At 44.5% G+C, this 24,509-nt stretch overlaps 1 protein-coding gene across 1 annotated transcript; it reads left to right on the top strand.

Moving 5' to 3' along the window:
- Positions 1–23,887, top strand: LOC136521075 (phosphatidylinositol 4-kinase alpha 1-like). Its single transcript, XM_066514797.1, is given in 27 exon segments — positions 1–913; positions 994–1,335; positions 1,414–1,575; positions 2,481–2,651; positions 2,773–2,931; positions 3,040–3,167; positions 4,514–4,820; positions 5,954–6,122; positions 6,598–6,815; positions 7,622–7,780; positions 7,857–8,039; positions 9,598–9,999; positions 10,001–10,075; positions 10,157–10,516; positions 11,259–11,473; positions 12,434–12,611; positions 12,763–12,899; positions 12,993–13,146; positions 13,527–13,793; positions 13,952–14,029; positions 14,162–14,206; positions 15,189–15,361; positions 15,436–15,631; positions 21,239–21,379; positions 22,183–22,391; positions 22,468–22,629; positions 23,348–23,887. Coding segments are annotated over 27 exon segments (5,793 nt in total). The 5' UTR covers positions 1–169; the 3' UTR covers positions 23,607–23,887.
- Positions 23,888–24,509: the final 622 nt, after the last annotated feature.

Here is a 24,509-nt window from a genome sequence, read left to right on the forward strand (position 1 = left end):
GGCTTCCCCCGGTCCTCGGCTCCACCAATTGCTCTCGCGTCAGTGGAACGGAAAAACCAAGGGGGAGGGAGGGAGGAGCGCATCTCCGCCCCGCCCGCGTCGGCGTCCCCCGATCCGCCACATGATCTGACACCGCATTGCCGCCGCGGTGACCCCTCCCGCCCCCGGAATGGAGGCGCTCAACGAGCTCTGCGACCTGGTGGCCGCGCACCCGGATCTCCTCCTCGCCGACAAGCTCGCATGGCTCTCCTCCCGCTGCGCCGCCGCGCCGCAGCGTGCGTCGAGGGCGCACCTCCATTCGCTCCTCGCGTTAGCACGCCTCCTCCCGGCGGGCGGCGCCGGTGCCGGAGGCGATGCGGCGCCCCCGGCCCCACTTCTATCCTTCCTCGCGTCCCATGCCTTTCTCTCGCCGGCCTTCTGGCCCCAGTCCTTCGCCCCGGCGCCGTTCCTCTCTAGGCTCCTCCCGCTCCTCGCCGCGGCCCCATCCTCCCCTGCCCTTTCTTCTGCGCTATCCGCCGCTGTCCTCGCCGCGCTCGACGTCGCCGACCCGGCCTCCGCGCCGCTCGCCCGCGCGTTCCTCTCCGCTGCCGCCGCCGCGGCACCCCTGCCGCTCCTCCCTGCTGACGCCGCGCCCATCGCTGCCCGTCTGCTCCTCGAGTTTCCTGGCTCTGAGGAGGCGCCGACCAGGGCCAAGGGGAAGGGGGAGGACGCTGCGGGCGAGGAGAACGGAGGGGTAATGGAGGTGGTGCGGAGGTTCGAGGAGGAGGAGGTCGATGAGCTGGAGCGGAAGCAAGTCGCATTCAGGCTGATCGTACATATGCTTGGGGGCGAGGGTAGTCTTGAGACCGAGCAGGTTGGGAAGGTCAGGAATGCTGCTGCACGACAGGTCCGATCACTCACGGATTTCCTCAAGGTGAGATTCTTCCCTTCGTTTGTGCCTCTGTGTGTTGATGCTTGTTGTGCTTTGCTCAATGTTGTGGTGATGGCCTGCAGATTAGAAAGCGGGACTGGAGGGAGCAGGGTGCACAGCTCAGGGCAAGGATAAACACCAAATTGATGTGTTGCCAAGCTGCAGTGGTGGTGCTAGTGCGAAGCGTTTCCACCATGGACACTGATAGCAAGTCTTCAAAGGATATGCTCCAGCAGACTCTAGCTTGGTTCATCGAGGCTACGAAGTCATGCATCCTGTCATCCTGGCGGAAACTGAAGATATGTGAGGACCTATTTTGTACACTGCTCAATGGGATCAGCCAGATAACTGTCTCACGTGGGGGCCAACTCCTGCCGGTGCTTTTGATTCCCTTAAAACCGCTTGTTGTGAGCACGTGTTCGCAGGCATGTGTCTTGCTTGGACTAAAGAAACTTCTGTGCTCATGGGGTGTGGTTTAATATGAAATCATTATTTTGATGCAGGCTGACATGGCAGGCAGTAGCCCTGGGGCTCTATTTGAAGCAGTGGTGAAGTTGAGCTGTGAGATCATAGAGTTTGGCTGGACAAAGGATAGGGCCCTTGTTGACACATTCATTATGCGTCTAGCTGCTTATGTTCGTGAGCGGAATGATTATGAGGAGGAGGTATTCCCCTTTTCTCTTACTAGTTAGCTCATGGAATTTTTGTGGTCTAGGAAGAGTTGCTGTGATCCTGTGACCCAGGATCTTTTCTGTACTATAAATTATGACAGTACCAACAAATCAACGTAACTAGATGTTGCTCTTGCACGTTTCGTGAAATATTTTTCTCGGTGCAATCCCAGTCATTGTTTCATTTTTAGGCATGCCATAGTGCGTCCGAGATCTTTTTGGATATTCCAATACAGAAATCTGCCTTGTAGGGTGTATTTAAAACAACACTTTGTTATACCATGAGCTTGAGTGATTATTATGGAACATCCGATTTTTAAGCAGAGGGTGTTCTGATAGTGCAAAGTTTTTGCGTGAATGGATAGATGGACCAACTCATGTATAATTATGTAAATTTGCTAAAAATGCAGCACTCTTTTAACTATTTGAAAATACCATGCTGCTGTAGAATGCCATCTGTAACATCTGTTGATACTTTCAGTGTTGTGACCTGATGCATTTGTGGGCTTTATTTTACGATAATGTTTTCCAGTTTCACGAAAGCTGCAAGCAGAGTCAGCTATCATGTAGTTGGTCTTTGTTTTGATTTGGACAATTCGATCTGCCGTAGCAGATGCAGATCCAGCACACTCTTGTCCATCTCGTTATGCATGGTTGCAGATTGCAAGCACAGCAATTCAGATTGTTAAATTGATTTTGGTTGGGGTGAGATAATTCTGAAAGTTAACTTCACTTCTATGGTTCGGACTGGGACATTTGTTCTGTCGCAGAATTAACCTTACCAGCTGCTGGCAGATTTTATGACCTCACTTTACTACTTGAAATGACCAAACATATGCATTGCAGTAGCATTAGTTAGATTTTTGTCTTGGTTGTTTACTTGACTCAATCTGTTCCAGGATGGCAAAGGAAAAGAGGCAGTTCCAGTTATTCGACTTAATGTCATACGCCTTCTGGCTGAGTTATGTGTTTGCTTGAAAAAATGGGAAGTTGTGGACATGATTTTACCCCTTTTCATCGAATATCTAGAAGAGGGTGATGCTTCATCTCCAAGTTCATTGCGTTTACGAGTATGACACTTTGTCTCTACTCAGTTACATATTTTGGCTTTACAATTTTGTTTTTTTCTTGTTACTTCGCATTTTAAACAAAGGCATTCTTTTTGGCACTCACTTGGTTACAATATTGCAGTTATTAGATGCAATATCTCGTGTTGCGTGCTTGGGTTTTGAAAAATCATATCGTGAGAGTATTGTCTTGATGACAAGAAGCTATCTTGACAAAGTTAAAGCTCTAGGGGCTTCAGAAAACAATACAGTGCCATCAGAAGCAACAACTGAGCGAACAGAGGTATGTGATGAGTTCTGTAAAAAAATTGATTCTATATGTTTATCATATGAAGTGTGATTTTGACTTCTTTTCAATGCTCCATGCTAACTATGCCAAACAACGTTCTAGACTCTTCCTGCAGGCTTTCTGCTTGTTGCTTCCAACCTCACAAGCACAAAACTCAGGTCTGATTATCGTCATAGGTTACTGTCTCTGTGCTCAGATGTGGGGCTAGTTGCTGAATCTAAAAGCGGGAGGTAAGAGATGTTGTGCTGTTAGTTTCTATCTATCATGTACGTTTTCTATGGAGCTCAAATATCATTAGGTCTTAAAAATGGCCTATATAACTAATTGCTGGATGCAAACAAACTCCTGTTATGTCTGCAGTCTAATTTGTGTGCCCTGAGTTTATTTGTATGAAAGCAACAATTTATGGATGGTGATCGATCTGAACTCTAGTTACTGCTAGACTCTCTGTCAGAATGGGAAAAAAAATCTTATGAAGTGCCACCTCTCGCCTAAAACGATTCTCTAAACTTGTTATGTGTAAGGTTGGGTGTAAATCCAGAGGGTATCTTCTCCCATGGTATCTACCTAGGCTGAGGCAAGTTGGAGAAGAGAGGAAAACTACAAATTATTCGATCAACTCTTGCTTAATGAATATAATGACAGACTTTTAAACAGGCATAGGGTCCCTATTAAGATAGAAACTACCATATGATGTGCATCTACCAATCAGTGAGATCTGCATGCAACTAATACCAAATCCTGAGACATACCAGCTTAAGTGGAAAGCTTGTGAATAACTAATCACTGCCCTCATCTGTTGCCACCGAGGTGCTGCTGCTTTGCCTTGGGGCCACCTTTGCAGGCTATAGTTTTGCCTGTGGTAATGTGCAGTGCTGCCATTGCACCACATCTTACATTCTCCACTCCAGAACTGTACTGCCTGGTTTCAGTCACCTTGAAAATATCTTGGCTGATCACATAAAAATGACATGAGTAGATTTGGCATATAAATGATTGTGTTATTTTGTTACTTCAACCAACATACTATGATAAAAGTTTGAAGGCAGAGATATAATATTGATTAGACCGTTATCTATGTAAGCTTTGTGAATGAACAATCCTGAGCACATTCCTTTGTTCATCTGTGATTTTGCATGAATACTTTTCAATGAATGTTCTGTTTTCTAGCACGCCAAGTTATTGTGGTGATCTTTGCTAGATCTATATATTGAGGTTAGCAAAACCACAAAGTAGTAAATAAATGCGAGTTTGACTTTTCAAAGAAAGTTGTACATGATGTCTAGATTCTAATCCAAGACAAGCTTTAAGGACATCCACCTTAGCCTTTGACAACCGAAAGATAGAAAAGGCTGTCTTGTTAGCTTCCAAATGAAGAGTAAACGGTTAGTATGCAGATTGAGGAACTAACTCATGTTACTGCATGTTATCATCTGGTTCTGTGTGTTGCATGATTTTGGTACATTTTTTCATTTGTTTTACATGATTTTATGTCTCACGCTTGTCTATTTGTCATAACTCATAACAAAGTCGGCTGACACATTGTGTGCTTTGATATAAATTTTCATTAATGCAGGAGTGGTGCTGATTTGATGGGTCCGTTACTTCCCGCAGTTGCTGAAATATGTTCTGATTTTGATCCAGTGTCCACTGTTGAGCCATCATTATTGAAACTATTCCGAAACCTTTGGTTCTACATTGTATTGTTTGGGCTAGCTCCACCCATACAGAATAATGAGGCACCTACAAAATCAGTTTCCACTTCATTAGGTACAATGGAAAGCAGCAGTGCTATAGCCCTTCAAGCTGTAGCTGGACCATACATGTGGAACAGCCAATGGTCTGTAGCAGTGCAACGTATTGCGCAAGGAACACCTCCTCTGGTAAGTTATTCGGAGCTTAGAGCTAGAAACAGTTTGTTTGCTTTGTTATTAGAAAATTGAACTTCCTTTCCTGGCACCAGTGAACATAACTTGTACTTTGAACATTGTTTGCTTAAATGCCCATTTAAACTCTAGACAGTGGCCAACCGTCTTCTTTTAACAGCCATTTAGCCTGTTTAAACAACCATTTGGCTAATTAGATAGCCATATTGCCCAATAATTGGCTAAACAGGGGATGACTGACTGTTTTTAGTGTTTTAGGTGAACGCTGGCTTTGAATGAGGGTGGCAGAGCAGTCATCATTGGTTTTTATGCCCCCTAATTTAAACCTGCATACTCTGTACTTTTGTCATTGGTCTTTATGCTCCCTAGTCCCTACATTGAGTCGTTTTCATGTTCTGTTGAAATTACATCAGGACAAATGTAGCTTGGCCTAAACCAATACTACATTAGTAAAAAGGTCTGTTTTATCATATTTTCTGGATAGGAGCATTTAACAGAACAGGTATACTGGGTCACATAAGTAAAAAATATCTTCTATTGTTACATGCTGGTTCAAATGAACCCCAGTACCATCTCCATTGCACGGAAAAAGTCATGTTTACTCCAACTGTCCAAGTTTCAATTTATCCCCTTTGGCCTTTGCTATGAAACTGAGAAATGAGCCCGATCTACCTTTTTAACCAGGCCTGCACCCGGAACTTGATTTTGAAGGTGGTTCAGCCATATTGGCTGCAGGCAGCCAGCATGCTTTCTGATATGCACCATTTGTCATGGACCATAATTTTTTTTCAGATAAAAATTTATTACAGTTTACACTTGCTTTGGATGGACAAGAGGTCCACCCAATATGAATATTTAAATGCTATGCTATTTCATCTTGTTCAGCTTTACTTCAGTCACTTGTCTTGCTCCCTTTTCGAACTTTCAAAGTGCCATCTGCTAAAGCATAATGATGTTTTCCATAATAATTGATAAGAATTCTTGGATTACCAATTCTTAAGTTTTCCCTCCTTTTATTAGAAGTTGGTAATTATGATTAATAATCCGTTGTTCATCACTTCGTGCAAATGGCCAGTATTCTTGCTGTGATTAATACAATGTTAACATCCTTTATGCTTTACTGATTCCAGGTTGTTAGTTCTGTAAAATGGCTTGAAGATGAGCTAGAGTTAAACGCGCTACACAACCCAGGTAGTCGCCGTGGTAATGGTAATGAAAATTCTGCTGTTGGGCAGAGAGCTGCACTTTCTGCTGCTTTGGGAAGTCGAGTTGAGGCAGCGGCAATGAACACTATTTCAGGTCAGTTTTTATCCTCTCATGAGTGCTTAGCATTTTTTTTAATTCTGGAGAAAAGAACAATATTGCAACTCAACTCAAATACATCGATGTGTAGAATGAAGTTTATAGCACGTAGGTCCTTAACTGTAATGTTCTGTATGAGGTCTGTAAACTTCAGACTAATAGTCATGCAAATAAATATGCACATGTTCCCTCAGGTTCACATTTTTCAATATGCCTAATGTGTTTTATCTGTTGCATGTTGTTCTTTACAAATGGATTTCGTTGGGGAACAACTTAAACAGGGAAAACCTAGTATCTTTTGGACGCAAAAAGAAAAGCAAAAGATAATTGTTTGTCCATTCATTTCCCTTGTTAGAACTAGATTGGATTGTTGGTATTGACATATTCGTGCCAGTCTTTAAGTGGTACAGTAGGCACTGGGCAGATGAAATTGTGTTGATGTATCCATTAATCCTGTTTACTTTATTTTCAGGGGTAAAAGCTACGTACCTCCTTGCAGTTGCTTTCCTGGAGATACTGCGTTTTAGTTGCAATGGTGGCATACTCTTGGCTACATCTACATTGAATAGATCAAATAGTGCTTTCAGTTGTGTATTTGAATACCTGCTCACTCCAAACTTGACACCGGCGGTAACTCAGTGTTTGACGGCAGTTGCGCATAGAGCTTTTGAAACAGTGCTGTCATGGCTGGTACACTCCTCACTTGAGCAGTCTGTTGGAACATATTTGGCATGTGTTACACTATCCTGTATCCCATCATTTACTTTGAAACATGTAGGAAACTGGAAGCCCTGTTTGCCATTGTGTTTAAGGGGCTGTTTGGACCACGGCCTCCGAGGCTATGCCTGGCCAGGCATGCCCTGTTTGCCATTGTGTTTAAGGGGCTGTTTGGACCACGGCCTCCGAGGCTATGCCTGGCCAGGCATGTAATCCTGCCCCCCAGGCGTCCAAAATCGAATGCCTGGGCACTGCCTGACCCAGGCAGCTGGACAACGCCGGCTACCAAACAGCCCCTAAATATGTACTCTGTTATTTTCTGTTGAATTTAATTTTGTATGTGAAAACAGTATCTATACTAGAGGTCATTGCTGTTGTCTGGATAGTTTTAGTAGGTGCTCATATCAAGGATTCTTATTGAGCTTCAAGTTGTTAGGAAATGTGTTATAGCAAAAGGATACATTATAAATTTTCGAATTGTTACTTTTGTTGATCTGAAATAAAGAATTATGCCTCATAAGTAAATGCCTCGTCCATGAACAAAGTGTTTTATAAATTGGGCACTGACAACATGCATCACGTGTTCCATAATTGCAGTCTGTTTTGGATTTTATTTGCACAATGAAATTCCGTTGTGTTTTGCTTGTTTAACTAGGAGATACTCCATCATCCATTCATCGCCAATGCGTTGTATTCATTTATTGACATCCATTTTAGAGCTATATAAACAGTAACTTCTAACTGTGCAAATTGATTATATTTGTTGTTTTGGTGACCAGGAGGATCGCATATCTGACATAGGTGAAGGAGCTGATGTTAGAGAATCAGTTCTTTCTGTTCATGCTTGCTTTCTGATAAAAAGCATGTCCCAGAGAGATGAGCATGTTCGTGATGTAAGTGTTAAGCTGTTAACGCAGCTGAAGGAAAAGTTCCCACAGGTACCCATTCATTTGGTTTGTCATGTTTTGATTTTATCGATTTGAGACACTGATGTGACTAGTTCTGAATTTTCAGGTCCTCTGGAACTCTTCATGCTTGGATTTACTTCTTATTTCTGTTCACAATGAGTTGACTTCTGGCCCAGTCAGTGATCCTGCTTGGGTTGCAACTGTACGCTCACTGTATCAAAAGATTGCTAGGGAATGGTTGACAAGTGCTCTTTCGTATGCTCCGTGTACCACTCAAGGCCTTATACAGGTTTAATGAATAACAATATTATTCAGCCAGACTTCTGTTCCAGCAGTGTTGTTCTGTGTTTGTGTGAGGCTGATGCTTTATTTCCTGTTGGTAGATGGTCACTGTCCTGTCAATGTTAAGGTTTCCGATTGCTTGTCTGGTTGAGGTTAAGCTTGCTTATCATGTAGATCCTTTCCCCTTTATTAGATTTCCTGTACAGTATGTTTTTGACTTCATTTGGAACATTTTGTTTCTTCTTTAATTGTGCTCTTTAGTCATGATCTGCTGCTACTTTGATTAACTGTTTGACTGTGCGTGCATTGCATAATGATCTCCTGGATTGTTTTTTTCCTCCTGTGTAACTTTCAATTGTTTGGGACTTAAGGCTTTGTTGTTGTTGTTGTAACTTTCAATTGTTGATACTACCTTCAGTAATAAACAAGTGGAAATTCTTGCTATCTGGTAAGGATTTTTTTTTTGTTTTTTCCTTGAAAACGTAGGAGAGCCAAGTATCATTATATTAAGAGAAAAAGGGGGTGAGAACTCTTACAAAACCACAGACTCACAAAATTTATTATTGTTTTGGAGGCAGTTGCCAGACATGTTGGAAATAATCCTGTGTCTAGGTGCATAGCCTTTAGTTTAGCTTAATTTGAGCATGGAATAATAGGAGTAGTAGGCTGTTTATTTGGGTAATATTCTAATTAGGAGGCTATCACAGCCACAATCGTTGTCTCAGCACTGTATAAAGCTAGGAGGAAAATCAGAAAAGGCTAAGTCATTTCAGCCACCAAAATTTATTGTGTTTGTGTTTTCTTGTGTGTGAGTACCTGGTGATCTGTTAGAGGCTATTTGCTTTTTAAGACAGATTATCTTAGCTGGATATGGCATGTCCTGGGAAACTATTTCCTTTGGGTTAGCATTCGTATCAGTAGAAATCTATGAAAATAATTTTGCTGACTCAAAATAACTTGCTACATATTTTAGCATTTGCATGTTGTTTGCTTGAACATTTTGCAAGAATAATCTCTGAAATTTGTGCTTTGACTTTTGGTTAGTGCATATGGGTTTCTCTTTCCATTCCAATGCTGAATGGAAATAAGTCGTCTGGTTATCTAATCAACAGAGTTTTCAGAGTGGCTCTAATAACATATAGTGTAGGATAAAGGAACATTGTCTGTATTACTGGCAGAAAATAAGGAAGATAACCTTTCACTAGTGGCATCAGATTACTTAAGTGGTGCATCACTGCATCAGTTCAGTAGCTTATCATCCCATTTTTTATTACCAAAAGCTGTCCTTTGTTGGCATCTGTTGTGTCAAATGATATACACATCTTAATGTATGCTCAACAGAAATGGTCGGAGAAGAAACTGCCTGATTGTTTTTGTGTTCTATATTTTCCGTGAGGAATTACCGCACATTCAAATCAACCTTTCTTTTAAACGTCTATAGCACAAACTTATGCCACATGCATCATTATGCTGGCATAAGAAGTTTATACTTCCAACTTGTCCTTTTCGTTTTCCACCCAATGCCTGATATATCTATTGAATAGGGTTTTGATTGCATTTTTTAGGAAAATTTTTGCAAGCCAAGTGGAGTACAAAGAACACAGCATACAGCAGATGTTGTTTCACTTTTATCTGAGATACGTATTTGTAGTGGAAAGAATGATTGGAACGGTATTAGGACGGCCAATGTTCCTGCAGTTATGGACTCTGCAGCAGCAGCAGCGGGAGCCAAAAAAGAAGCACCTGACTTCACTTTGGAAGTACTATCTACTGCAGTAGTGAGTGCAACTGTGAAGTGCAACCATGCTGGTGAGATTGCTGGTATGAGAAGGCTTTTTAGTACTATGGGAGGCGTAAACATGGTCATGTCTCCTCCTGGCACGCAATCTGTGCATCCTCATCAGTCATTTGATGAAGTTTTTGTCTCCAAGTTTGTCAGCCTTCTTCAGAACTTTGTTGTTGCGGCAGGAGAAACAACCAATAGATAATTCACAATTTCGTGAAACATGTTCTCAAGCTACAGCATTGCTTCTTGATCATATGGTAAGATCATTTTTGCACCTAGGTGGCCTGCTGTTTCCTTAATTCTGGATTAATTCTACTTTTCTATATTGTAACATGTAGGTGTCTGATTCTAGAGCAAATCTGGAAGGGTTTTCTCAGCTTATACGGCTTCTATGTTGGTGTCCTGCTTATATTTCTACCCCTGATGCAATGGAGACTGGAATCTACATCTGGACATGGCTAGTATCGGCTGCGCCTTCTTTAGGCCCTCTTGTGCTTGCGGAACTTGTTGATGCATGGCTATGGACCATAGATACAAAGCGTGGATTGTTTGCATCCGATATGAATTACTGTGGCCCAGATGCAAAATTGAGGCCGCACCTTATCGCTGGTGAGCCTGAGCCACCGCCAGAAAAGGACCCAGTGGAAGCAATAATAGCCCATAGACTCTGGCTTGGCTTCTTTATTGATCGGTTTGAGGTTATAATCTCACCTTTTCTTCATTTATGTTATGAATTGTTACTGTTTTTGATGGCTAAAACTATGGTACTAGTGTGCATGCAACATATCTTCAATTGTTGTTTGCACATAACAGAATAACAGATGTTCAACCTTGTCTTATTTTCTCTTTCTTTTTTCTGTTTTTTCTGAGCATATTCGATTTGTTGTTGCATACTAGTTTGGAGCGTGGAAGGTTTTTGCACTGAAGAAAATGAATAGGGCATTGTGATCTATACAATACTGCTTCTCTTAAGCTTGTTTCGTGATCTTTTGGAGTGTGGGATTAAGGGGTGACATAAACGAAAAGAAAACCAAATAATACAACAAAGTTCTTCCTGAATTGTCCGTACTTTATCTTCTTTGTTACCATCACTTATTCAAAAGTTGTTTTATTGTCTAGATTCTAGAACTTCTGTCTATGTGTGTCTGAATTTTTCTGTTCTGTGCATACAGGTTCAACCTCACTCTGTGATATATTATAAATAACTTCATAATAAATTGACTAAATGCAGCTTAATAGCTAATTAATGCTTCAAAAGGTTCTTACAGTGTATGAGATGCAAAGAAGAGTTTATTGAACTCAGGGAGCAAAGTAGGGGTACTTTTAGTCTTGGAAGTGTAGTGGCTTGCACATTGGTTGCATTCTAGTACACATTTTGGCAACTGATTCTGTTATTAGAATAGTTAATTCCACAGCCTTATACAAGTGCCATTCTGGCAGGTGGTTCGGCATGACAGCATTGAACAACTTCTACTTCTAGGTCGGATGTTACAAGGAACAATGAAGTCTCCAGCTCATTTTTCTCACCATCCTGCTGCTACTGGCACTTTCTTTACTGCGATGCTCCTTGGATTGAAGTTTTGCTCATGCCAGTCTCAATCTAACTTGCAGAAGTGTAATATGGGGCTTCAGTTGTTAGAGGACAGGGTATACCGGTAAAATTTACTTCACTTCATTGTTTCTGTGTCCTTATATAATTATGTTTATTAGGTTCGATGTTTCATCATATGCATGCTACAATCTTTCTGACATCGCTTTCTATGTCTCATCTGTAAAATCTTGATATTTTGAATGATAAGGTAAAACAAAAGGAAGAGCTCATCTATATAAAATCTTGAATTACAATGACAGAATTTTTTTTTTCACAAAATTATATATCAAAACTATATGTTTGTGGCACTTTATAAAAAATACAAATTTTGCAAGAAATTAATTGCATAACTCAATAGTTAACTATTGGACTTTGAGTGTGATTTCTTAGTAATTTGGTGGTTTAGTCAAAAGGGATATCTATGTAATATTACCAATCACCAAAACTGGTAGTTGACAAAAAAAAAAAGGGGCAGACCCAGTGCCGGAGGCTCCCACATGAGTGGGGTCTGGGGAAGGGAAAAACCGAGGCAAGGCCTTCCCCCCGCAAAATCTGCGGAGAGGCTGCTTCGAACCCACGACCTGGTGACTAAGTGAGACAGCTCTCACCACTGCACCAGGCTTGCAGTTGACAAGTTAACAAAAACTTAAATGGTATTCATTTTAATTTAGACATGCAGTTGAGAGAAAACACTTCTCTCTTGTGTTTCATCTCCATATGAGTGGTTTGGCTGGGTGCCTGGGTGTTTATGTTGGCTTGTCAAGCCTATCACAACCCTCCCTCTTTCTAGGAAGGGATTCTTTCTCCATCTGGGTTTGGGACTGGCAATGTTGAAACAACACAGGTGGAGTAATGTTTATTTCCCTCCTTTACCCCGATGGAGTAATTATGCTTCAACTATCTCTTACTGTCAAGTAGAGTATGTAATTATTTCTTAATTTTCATGCTTGTTTCGGCTGCAAGTTTGCATCTTCTTTGTTTTCTTTTGATTTGCTACTGTACCTTTTTTGTCCCGTCTTTTCAGTGCTGCTTTGGGATGGTTTTCTTATGCGCCTGAGTGGTATGAATCTCAAAACAAAACTTATGCTCAGAGAGAAGCTCAATCAGTTTCAGTATTTGTCCATTTTCTACAAAATGGGCACACCAGTGGTCCTGTCGATTCTGTTTCAAAGTTACAGGGACGTGAAGGTGAACCTAATATGGTATATGACTGAACAGCACTTTTGTTTCCCATTTATTTCTCTGATCTCATCCTCAATTCAGAGAAATGTGTCTCTTCTCACTCATCTCCTATATATATTTTTTTGAAATTATAAACCTTTCTCTCTGCCATTTTTTTTTCTTTGGTTGCAGGCAGATCAGATACATCCTGTCTGGGGCTGTGTTGACAACTATGCAACTGCAAGGGAAAAGCGTAAACAGTTACTTCTGACGCTTTCTCAGAATGAGGCAGACAGACTTGAAGTCTGGGCACAACCAATAAATACAAAGTAACTACCCTACTTTGAGTTGTCAATCTTCCTCCGTTTCTTTGGGTCCTATTGAGTTCGAGTTAACATGCGTCTCGTGTTATCTGTGGCCAGAGATACGACGACTTTTCGTGGTAAAATCAGCTTGGATAAATGGATTGATCATGTCAGAACTGCTTTTGCTGTTGATCCTCGAATTGCTCTTTCTATGCCTTTGAGGTTTCCCACAAATGCAACAATGCAATCTGAGATTACTCAGCTGGTACAGGTATGATTCTTTCCTATGGCTGCTACCTTTTCAGATATTATAATTGCTACTAGTTTTTTTTTTGTTTATTTATTTATCTTCACATGCAAGAGATCACATAGTTGGTACAAGTATAGTTCTTTCCTGAGCTGCTATCTTTTCAGATATTATAATTGGTGCTAGGTTTCTTTTTGTTTTCTTCGCATGCAAGTTCTGTTTCATAATATCTTTGCTTTGCATCATGTTCCATCAGTACGTGTGTAGAGATTTGTATAGTCCTGTAGGAATATACTAGTGGTTTCTGAGTTTAGTGACTTACTATGCATATTTGACGTCTTTCTAACTTCTGCTTTCTTTCATTGATAAAGCCGGTTGATGTTCATATGCTTTTTCTTTTATAGACACGACTACTGGAGCTTCGTACAATTCCTGAAGCATTACCTTTTTTCATTACTCCAAAGGCAGTAGATGAAAATTCAGTGCTGTTACAGCAACTACCACACTGGGCTCCATGTTCTGTTACACAGGCATTGGAGTTTCTTACTCCTCCTTATAAAGGACATCCACGTGTTATGGCCTATGTCCTTCGTGTCTTGGAGACTTACCCCCCTGAGACTGTTACCTTTTTTATGCCACAGTTGGTACAATCTCTCAGATATGATGAAGGGGTGAGAATTCTTTCAGTGATATGCATGTTTGTGTCATCAATGTACACATAGAACTTCAGTCTACATCTTTTGCTTTATCATTGCTCATAGAAGCCATATTATTTTCTTAAATAATTTTTTACATGTATCTCATTTCTCATGCCTTTTAACTCAATCAGAAACTGGTTGAAGGATACTTGCTTGGAGCTACTCGAAGAAGTAATATATTTGCTCATATCTTAATATGGCATCTGCAGGTGAAATTTATTTATCTTCTACCATGTCCTCTCTTTTCCCCCCATTTTTAGAAGATATTTTTTGATCATGTAAGTTATTACTTATGTGAAATTCTTTCACTGAGATTTTTTGGTCTGGAACTTGAAATGCAGGGAGAATACGTTGATGAATCTGAGAAAGATGCAGCCGCTCTGAAGGTATTATCTTTTGTTTTTCTGTAGATGGATTTTTCATTCCTTTTTCGTATCAAAATATGCATTAGCAAAAGAAGTAATGTTTTTCTCCATTCCGCTCCTTTTCTTAAACTTCATTAATAAAGTTTGAGCCATAATAATGCTTGAGTATCATTGCCTTCTTGGTGATATAACCAGTCAAAGATTAAAAAAAAGGGCGTACCCAGCGCAGAGAGCTCCCGCTCTGTGCGGGGTCTGGGGAAGGGTGTCAGTGGCAAGCCTTACCCTCGCCTGTGCAATGCGAGGAGACCGCGACTCGAACCCGGGACCTTCCGGTCACAGGCGGTAAGACTCTACCGCTTGCACCAGGCCCGCCCTTCATATCCAGTCAAAGATTATTTGACCCTAAATAAATTAATTAAATCATCTTTAATTTCCACGGCCTGTGATGGTCCATAAATGATGGGCTTGAACATTTAAATGATGCAATGCTATTATGCATATGGAGTAAGAGATTTAAACATGGAGTGAATAATTTAACTTAGGTGGGTGAAAATAAGCATAACGATTGCACTGGTGTATTTTTTATTGATCATACATACCTATATGTACTCCCTCCGTTCCAAATTATAAGACGTTTTGGCTTTCCTAGATACATTGTTTTTACTATGTATCTAGACATAGTGTATTTGCTCAAAAAAAAAAAAAATCTAGACATAGTGTATATCTAAGTGCATAGCAAAAGCTGTGTCTTGAAAAGTCAAAACATCTTATAATTTGGAATGGAGAGAGTACTATCTTGAAGTTTTCTTGACTCAATTCATGTTATGTTCGGAGTTGTGGTAGGCAAGGTGTGTTTAAAGGGAACATATCAAAATTTGGAAAAGGTTTTAATTTTGTATACTATTTTATTTCAGATTCATTCTATGTGAAGAGGCACCCCAGGAGGCCAAAACATTGGTGTCACAAATATAGTGTTCATGTTTCATTATTTTTTTCTTTCCAGGGCAGTGCTTTCCAATCCTTGCTTCCTGCTGTTAAGGACAAAATTATAGAGAGTTTCACTCCAGAGGCTCGTGACATGTTTGAAAGAGAATTTGATTTCTTTGACAAAGTGACCTCTATTTCTGGTGTTCTTTTCCCTCTTCCCAAGGACGAGCGGAGAGCGGGTATAAGAAGGTAATTCTAGAGTTATTGTAATGTTTCGAAAAGAAAAGAATTGAGAACTTACTTTTATTATATTTTTCATGAAGGGAACTGGAGAAGATTTCGATTCCAGGTGATGACCTCTACCTACCTACTGCAACAAACAAGTTAGTACGGGGTATACAGTTGGACAGTGGTATTCCTCTCCAGTCTGCTGCAAAAGTTCCAATAATGATTACTTTTAACGTTGTTGACCGTGACGGGGACCCAAATGATGTAAAACCACAGGCTTGTATTTTTAAGGTAAATTATAATTTCCTTTTAGCATGCACAAACAACCTTTACTTCTTGAGATCTTTTAATCATTTATGAATCATGATATGGCTAGTGGATTGGTTGGAATTAGCCGAAAGATGGAGCGTGTTCACCCTCGTTAGAGGCTCTGAACAGTTATTAGGTGGAGCTTGGATTCTGTTATGCTAGATTAACTCTTTGCCAAAGCCCTTGATATAGAGTTGGCACCTAACAATCCAATCTAACACTCAGTGTCTCACCGACAAACTGAACTAACTTATCCCTCAAGTTAATGATCCTAGCCAACTGACAATAAGGAAGAGCTAAGCTCTGGTATCGGAGCCGTACAAGCATCGTCGCTGGACTAACCGCTGGCGATGACGGACGGTTTGGAGATGGGCGACAGTAGCGGCACTGCTGTGGCTGCCCAGCCACGATAGGAGGTCGTCGTGCGCACGGTGCGGGAGGTTCAGCGGCACTAGTTGGCCGACGCTGACTCGCACCAACTATGGCGAATGGGCGGTGACCATGAAGGTCAAGCTCAAAGCCTGATGGTTCTGGAATGCTATTGACAAGGGCACCGACAACGAAGAAGACATGTTAGCGTTGGAGGCTATCCTCGCTGCTGTTTCAGAGGAGTACAGGGAGCCGTTGGGAGCGAAGAACTCTGCTAAGGAGGCGTGGGAGGCCATTGCGGCGATGCGCGTCGGTTCCGACCGCGCAAAGAAGGCGACGGCCCAGCTACTGGAGCAGGAGTACGCCAACCTCAAGTTCAAGGATGGTGAATTGGTGGAGGACTTCTCCCTCCGCTTGCAGTCGCGCATCATCAAGCTAAGGAGCCACGGCGTCACCATCGACGAATAAGAGGTCGTCTCCAAGTACCTCCACTCCGTGCCGGTGAAATACATCCGGATCGCTCTCTCCATAGTGACGATGCTGGACTTGTCTACCCTCACCATTGAGGATGTGACAGGCCGTCTACGGGTGGTGGACGAGCGCATGGAGCAGGCCACAGCAACGACGGACAGCGGCAAGCTGTTGCTGACAGAGGAGTGGGCTGCCCGGAGGAACTCCGGGGAAGCCTCCTCCAGCCGCGGTGGCGATGGCAAGCGCTGCGGCAAGGCTTCTTTGGAGAAGAAGAAGAAGGTCGACCCCAACGCCTGCCGGCGCTGCGGGAAGAAGGGCCATTGGGCAAAGGAGTGCCCAAATCGCAAGCAGGAGAAGACTGAGGCTCATTTAGCGCAGGCTGATAAGGATGATGAGGCTACTCTCCTGATGGCAACGTTCTGAGCACTGCACGACGTTGAGGCGAAGGAGAAGGGAGAGGTGATGGCGGTGGAAGGGCACGGCAAGGCTCTGAAGGTTGTCCACCTCGACGGACCGCGCGCCCAAGTCCACCTCGGACGTGTGGGCAGCGAACAGGAGCAGCGGTAGTACCTGAACTCCGGCGCCAGCAACCACATGACGGGCTCCAGGGAAACCTTCTCCGAGCTCGACGGCAACGTGACCGGCATGGTGAAGTTTGGTGACGGCTCAAGTGTGGCAATCCGAGGGCGCGACACCATCATCTTCAGGTGCCAGAATGGTGAGCACCGTGTGCTGACGGATGTGTACTACATCCCGCAGCTGCGTTCTAGCATCGTCAGCATCGGACAGCTGGACGAGCGCGGATGCGAGGTACTGATCGAGAGCGGGATTCGGGATCGGGAGTGGCGTCTTCTCGCGAAGGTAAAACACTCACGTAATCGATTGTACTTGCTCGACTTGAAGGTGGAGCAGCCGGTGTGTTGGCAGCACGGTACACCGAGGAGCCGTGGCTGTGGCATGTCCGGTTCGGCCATCTCAGCTTCGACGCGCTCGGTTGGCTAGAGAAGATGGTCCGAGGGCTGCCCCACATCAAGCACGGAGGCGAGCTGTGTGACAACTACCTGGTCGGGAAGCAGAGGAGGCTGCCGTTCCCAAAGGCGGCCAAGTATCGCGCGGCAGGACGCTCTCGATCTCGTCCACGGCGATCTCTGCAGGGCCAATCACGCCAGCCACAAACGGTGGTCGGCGGTACTTCCTCCTGCTCGTGGATGATTGCAGTCGCTATATGTGGCTGCAACTCCTGACGAGCAAGGACGAGGCGGCGGAGGTGATCAAGAAGTTCAAGGCGCGCGCGGAGGCTGAGAGCGGCAAGAAGTTGCGCATGCTGCGGACTGATCGGGGCGGCGAATTCACTTCGGTGGAGTTCGCTGCGTACTGCGCGGATCAGGGTGTGGTGCGACACCACACCGCGCCGTACTCGTCACAGCAGAATGGCGTGGTGGAGCGGCGGAACCAGACGATGGTCGGCATTGCTCGATCCATGATGAAGGCCAAGAGCATGCCAGCAAGGTTCTAGGGTGAGGCGATGACCACGGCGGTGTTCATCCTCAACCGCGCGCCCACAAAGGCCCTGAAGGGCGTGACGCCGTTCGAAGCTTGGTATGGGCGCAAGCCGAGCGTGTCCTTCCTCCGGACATTTGGCTGCATCAGCCACGTCAGGAAGATGAAGCCGGTCCTCACCAAGCTGGAGGACAGGAGCACACCGATGGTGCTCCTGGGCTACGAGGAAGGTACCCAGGCGTACCGTCTCTATGACCCACGCGGAGGCAAGGTGGTTGTCTCGCGCGACGTCATGTTCGATGCGAAGGCGGCCTGGGATTGGGACAGTCCGGGCACGGGGGAAGCTGGCGGCTTCACCAGCACCTTCGTCGTCAAGCACTTGGTCATCCACGGTGGTGGAGACGCTGGAGAGGAGGTGCCGACCACTCCAGCAACAGAGCCGAGCACTCCTGGGGCGGTGCCGAGGACTCTAGGAGTGGTGTCGAGCGGTCCTGCAGTGGTGCCGACCACTCCAGGACGGGTGCCGAACGCTCCCGTAGCGGAGCCGAGAGGTCTTGCAGTGGTGCCGACCACTCCAAGACTGGATTCGAGCACTCCGGGAGGGGTGACGAGCGGTCCAGGAGTAGTGCGAGCACTGCAGTCGGGGTGCCGAGCACTCCAAGTGTTGTGCCGACCACTCCGTCGGAACAGGGGACTCCATCGACGCCTGATCGAGTTCGCCTCACCTCCAAGCGACATCACCGAATTCGTGGATGCCTTCCACGACGGTGAGGAGGTGCTGTTCCGTAGGCTGGACGACATCATCGGCGGCACGGGGTCCTCAGGCCTAGCGGGTTGGCTGCTCAATGACCCAGAGCTGCTTCTCGTCAGTGCAGAGGAACCACCCACGTTCGCGCTGGCCGAGCGTGATGCAAATTGGCGACGGGCGATGCTGGAGGAGATGAAGGCGATCGAGGAAAACGAGACTTGGGAGCTTGTCGATCCACCTCCAGGATGTCGTCCGATCGGTCTGAAGTGGGTTTACAAGGTCAAGCGGGACGAGCGCGGCGCCATTGTCAAGCACAAGGCGGGCCTCATTGCCCGAGGCTTTGTCCAACGCGAGGGCATCGACTTCGAAGAAGTCTTTGCGCCGGTAGCGCGCATGGAGTCTATCCGACTACTGCTGGCTTTGGCAGGCAGCGAAGGACTGGCGCGTCCATCACCTAGAAGTAAAATCGGCCTTCCTCAACTGGCGAGCTGGCGGAGACGGTCTTCGTCAGGCAACCTTCCGGGTTTCGCCATCAAGGGAGCGGAGCACAGGGTGCTCCGACTGCGCAAGGTGCTCTACGGGCTGCGGCAGGCTCCACGAGTGTGGAACGCCAAGCTTGACGCCACGCTGAGCGAGCTTGGGTTCACGCTGGTGCGCAACCATGCACGCGCTCTACACGTGACGACGGGGGAAGGAGGAGCTCGTCGTCGGCATGTATGTGGACGACTTGATCGTCACCGGGGCGCGTGCGGAGGACATCGACAACTTCAAGCACGAGATGGCGGCTCGTTTTTGATTGAGCGATCTCGCGCGCTCTTCCTACTACCTCGGCATCGAGGTGAGACAGGGGAAGGAGGCGCTCACTGCTCGGTCAGAGCGCGTACGCCTCGAAGCTGCTGGAGCGGAGCGGCATGGCTGAGTGCAAGCCGTGCGTGACTCCGATGGAGGAGCGGCTGAAGTTGACGAAGGCCAATACCGCGACGAAGGTAGATGCAACACTCTACCGGAAGCATCGTCGGCGGTCTGCGCTATCTAGTCCACACGAGGCTAGACATTGCGTTTGTCGTGGGCTACGTCAACCGCTTCATGGAGGATCCCCAAGAGGATCACTGGGCTGCGGTGAAGTGGCTGCTGCGGTACGTCAAGGGGACGGTGGATCTGGGGATCATCTTTCCCAAGACCGGCGGAAGTGGGCTGCAGCTCACTATGTTCGGCGATACAGACATGGCGGGGGACATCGACGGACGGCGGAGCACCTCTGGTGTGCTCGTCTTCCTCGGGTCGGCTCTAATCTCATGGCTGTCGCTGAAACAGAAGGTGCTGGCGTTGTCCACGTGCGAGGCAGAGTACGTGGCGGCGGCCACAGTGGCGTGCCAAGCTGTGTGGCAGCGCTGGCTGCTGGGCGAGCTGACCGGTGTGAAAGCGTACCCACCAGCACTGATGGACAACCAGCCCGCCATCGCCCTCGCGAAGAATCTGGTTCGTTCTCCACGACCGGAGCAAGCACATCGACGTCAAAGTTCTACTTCCTCAGGGACTGTCGATGGAGGGCAGATCGTCATCGAGTTCGCCGAAACTGGTCGGCAACTCGCGGACTTCCTCATCAAGCCGCTCGGCGGTTCACTGGAGCTGAAGAAGATGATCGGCATGGTGGAGGTTCTAGGGTTAGCAGAATGATTAGGGGAAGAATTGTTAAGTAATCTGTTGCTCTCCTCTGTATGGCGCGGCAGGGGCAGGCGCCGAAAGGGCTCTCCTGTTGCTGCACTGTAGCCGTTGTAGGGGCAGGCGCTGAAAGGCTCACCCGCCGCACTGTAGCCACAGTAGGGGCAGGCGCCAAAGTCAGCCCTGCTGTCACATCTAGTCACTGTAGCAGCATGGCAGCCTGACACGTCTGTGCACTAGGATTAGATGGGTAGAGTTGTATATATAGCTTCCCATTGCAACTCAGTAAAGTTAGCGAGTTCAGTTTTGTCGTCTCCTCTGCAGAGCTCCGGCCAACGCTGGTGCTTGTGCTGTGTGTATGCGCTCTGTTCTTCCTCCCTTCTTCTACCTCTAGCCATAGTGTGTGGTCGGCAACGTCAGTGAGCGGTCGGCTCACCCGTGCTGGAGATCCAGGGGCTAACAAGCTCCTGCCTGTTGTGGGAGCTGGGCGGACATTGTCTCTTCTTGTGGCCCTAATAGGTGCGGCCCACGAAAGCATCCACAACACCTCATTTCATCTTTCTATCTTCAAGAACATGCTCTTAAGTACTGATATTATTAATTAATATTAAGTATACTATTAAAGAACTATAAGCTTACCAACTTTGTAGTTTACTAGAAAAATTACTGACAGATTTGACCATATGAAGGCACCAAACGTTAAGCCTATAAAAAAGTATTGTGCATTCATGATTTTACTCCAAATTGTAGTGTAGCAGTCCTATTTTCTTCATTTAGCTAGATTAGTAGTAAATCTCACCCACTGTGCTGAACACTAGCTGGTTTCTTTGATATGACAGGTTGGTGATGACTGTAGACAAGATGTGCTGGCGCTGCAAGTGATTGCTCTATTAAGGGATGTATTTCAAGCTGTCGGATTAAACCTGTATCTTTTTCCGTATGGTGTTTTGCCTACTGGGCCAGGCCGAGGCATAATTGAGGTGAACATGTCTTCACAACTTTTTTTTTAACCTGTATGGCCTATGGAATCACCAAGCAACAATCATTTGTGTAATTGCCTTTTGTTTCCACTCAAATGTGAGGTGTGCACTGTCAAATCTTGAAGATTTGGTGCAAGGGCCCAAGAGATGAAAGTTTTAGTAACTTCGAGCAGAAAAATTCCCTTCAAGTGTTAAATAAGTTGATAAGTAAACTATACTACATGGTACTTCCACTTTTTTCTGTCGTGACATTAAAAAAACTTAACCATGTGGAGAAGACCTCCTTTAGGGAGGTACTCACATGACTTGTGAGGACCTGGGTTTGACCCCAGGTGGGTTGCCTCTCAGCTGGAGGCTCTACCAACCAAACCAAGCTATAAATTACTCCCCAGCAATAACATTTATATTCCATTAAAAAATACAAAGTTTTGAGGATTACTTGATCTCTGAGATTCGAGTTTAGCCTTTGATATTGGTGAATGATTGAGATGTATGGTAGGATGCCAAATGTACTGATTTTATTTTTGTTGTGGTCGATCTCAGTACTTTTAAGTATTAGTTTTTATAGTCATGAAAGATTTACTGCACTGTTTCTCAATGTTTTTGCTTTAGCTCAGTCAGTAGAGTTCCTATTTGCATCGCTAATATTTTCTCTCTCTCGTATACACTGGAGACCTGCATATCATTGCATCGGTAGTAATGCTAGCGTGCGTTGTCTTTGTTGATATGTTAGAATATTCCTTTTATACCTAATGGTATTGGCTAGTTTCTTGGTTTCCACTATTAATCCTAGGTGGCTGCAGGTGGTCCCAGATACTCGGAGTAGAAATCAAATGGGTGAAACAACTGATGGTGGTTTATTAGAGATATTTCAGCAAGATTATGGTCCTGTAGGTTCACCTTCTTTTGAAACTGCTCGAGAAATGTTTATGATCAGTAGTGCTGGATATGCTGTTGCTAGCTTACTCCTTCAACCGAAGGATCGGCATAATGGCAATCTTCTCTTTGATAGGTATGACACACTAAGTTTTTTTAAATGAATGGTTGAATCTAGAATATGCAACTTAGCCATCACCTTGTTTATGCAGCCATGGGAGATTAGTTCATATTGATTTTGGTTTTATTTTGGAGATTTCACCTGGAGGTAACATGGGATTTGAGAGCGCACATTTCAAGCTAAGCCACGAGATGACTCAATTGCTGGATCCATCTGGAACTATGAAGAGTGATACATGGAACCAATTTCTCAGGTGGGCATAAATTGCACACTTAATGAACTAGAGTTACTGGTATGCTTAGTAATAAATGCACTTGTATACACTTTTGCCACCATTCAGTTTTAGTATCAGATGTGTGAGAGCACAGCAAAGGGAGCTAGAGAAAATATTAGGGGAAGTAAAGGATTGGTCAACTTATTTTGTTACAAAAAATTATTTGCATCACAGCCTTCACAGTTAACTTACTGTTATGGTGGTAAAGCATGACCTTAATTGTTCCTACTAGCTTGTTATGAATAATGATGGTTGGAAGACAAAATAACCTCAGTGTTGATCATAGTTTGATCGAACCATTTTCTCCACGGACTCCATATTGCACTTCCCTTCAATTTGTGAGCAAATACTGATCAATATTGGCCGTGAAAGTACCAACTTATGCAGGTGATTGTGAACCCAAAACTGCTGATTAGCTGGTCTGGACTGTAATCAGCTAAGGAGAGCTATTGACCTCTGGAAAAAAATAAAATGATTAAACATGATTGTGGGTGGACGTCATACTGAAGAACTGAGGAGCAAACATTCATGCATTCATGATAGGAACCAACTGATCAGTAGTTTGTTTTCGTTCTGACTCTTTATGTTTCTGAAATTTGGTTAAGATTAGTTGACTCAGATATTCTCCCACCACCAGTTTGTGTTTTTTTTTTGTGTGATATGTACAGTAGTTCTGATTTGAGTATTTCGCTTTCAGATTGTGTGTCAAAGGATACCTAGCAGCAAGGAGGCATATGAATGGGATTTTAAGTACAGTCAACCTGATGGTTGACAGTGGCCTTCCTTGCTTTAGCAGGGGAGATCCTATCAATAATCTTCGGAAGCGGTTTCATCCAGAGATGAATGAACGTGAGGCCGCTAACTTCATGGTACGAACATGTGCTGATGCTTACAACAAGTGGACTACCGCAGGGTATGACTTGATTCAGTACTTGCAGCAGGGTATTGAGAAATAGTTTGTTTCTCGTTTTGTAAATGGTGTTCGTGTACATCAATTGTATGTAGCCACTATCTTTTTATGTAGAATTTATTTTTTGAGTTGTATCGTTGGTAAGGATGGAATTCACGTGATTAACGTAGGATGTTTGTTGCACAGAGGCCAAAAAAAAAAAAAAAAAATCTCGCACTGTAAGACTGCCTAGAAAGTAGCTAGCAAGTATATCAAGATTTTGTATTGCTGTCGCAGAATGTATTTTCTTTTACTAGACATGTAATTTTATCATGCCAATTTTTACTCGTTACGAGATGAGTACTTTGTTCATTGCTTTTTTTCTTTAGAAGACTTAGTTCATTGCTAGACGGCATGTTGTTGGGCGTGTGTTGTGTGGAAATGCCTGTAAGATGCAGGCCGGATAATGACCTCTCCTGAACAGTGTAATTGCCCAGGGCCAAGGGCCCTCGGCTGGTAGAAGATATTTGACCAGATCCAGATGGGCTACTTGCTGTGCTACTACAGATTTCTGTCCTCTGATTTTGTACACTAACTGTTAGATTAATTAAGCAATGTGCACCGCGCTATTTATATTGATGTGATGATATGTGCCAGCCGCAAGTAAATCAACGTCGATTTCTGGACTGTCTTGCCACAGTTTTAGTTCCCTCCGAACAATGTCGAGTCCACGGTCCAGTTAACCCTTGCTAAGTTCACGATGTTGGGGCATGGACATAATACCCAAAGCGAAGGTTGCATGGACTCTAAATAAAACAGTCCTTTTGCCATGAAACGAAGAAAAATCAAACAAATATGTTGGGTATGTAATCTTAATTGAGACACGGTAAGGCAACGCTTGCTTATTATCGGGGGAGTCGAATGATTGGCATGCTTAGCAGGCAGAATGTCACAGTGAGTCCCAAAGAAG

This window comes from Miscanthus floridulus, chromosome 2, assembly GCF_019320115.1.
Source record: "Miscanthus floridulus cultivar M001 chromosome 2, ASM1932011v1, whole genome shotgun sequence".
In the NCBI taxonomy this organism is placed as follows: domain Eukaryota; kingdom Viridiplantae; phylum Streptophyta; class Magnoliopsida; order Poales; family Poaceae; genus Miscanthus; species Miscanthus floridulus.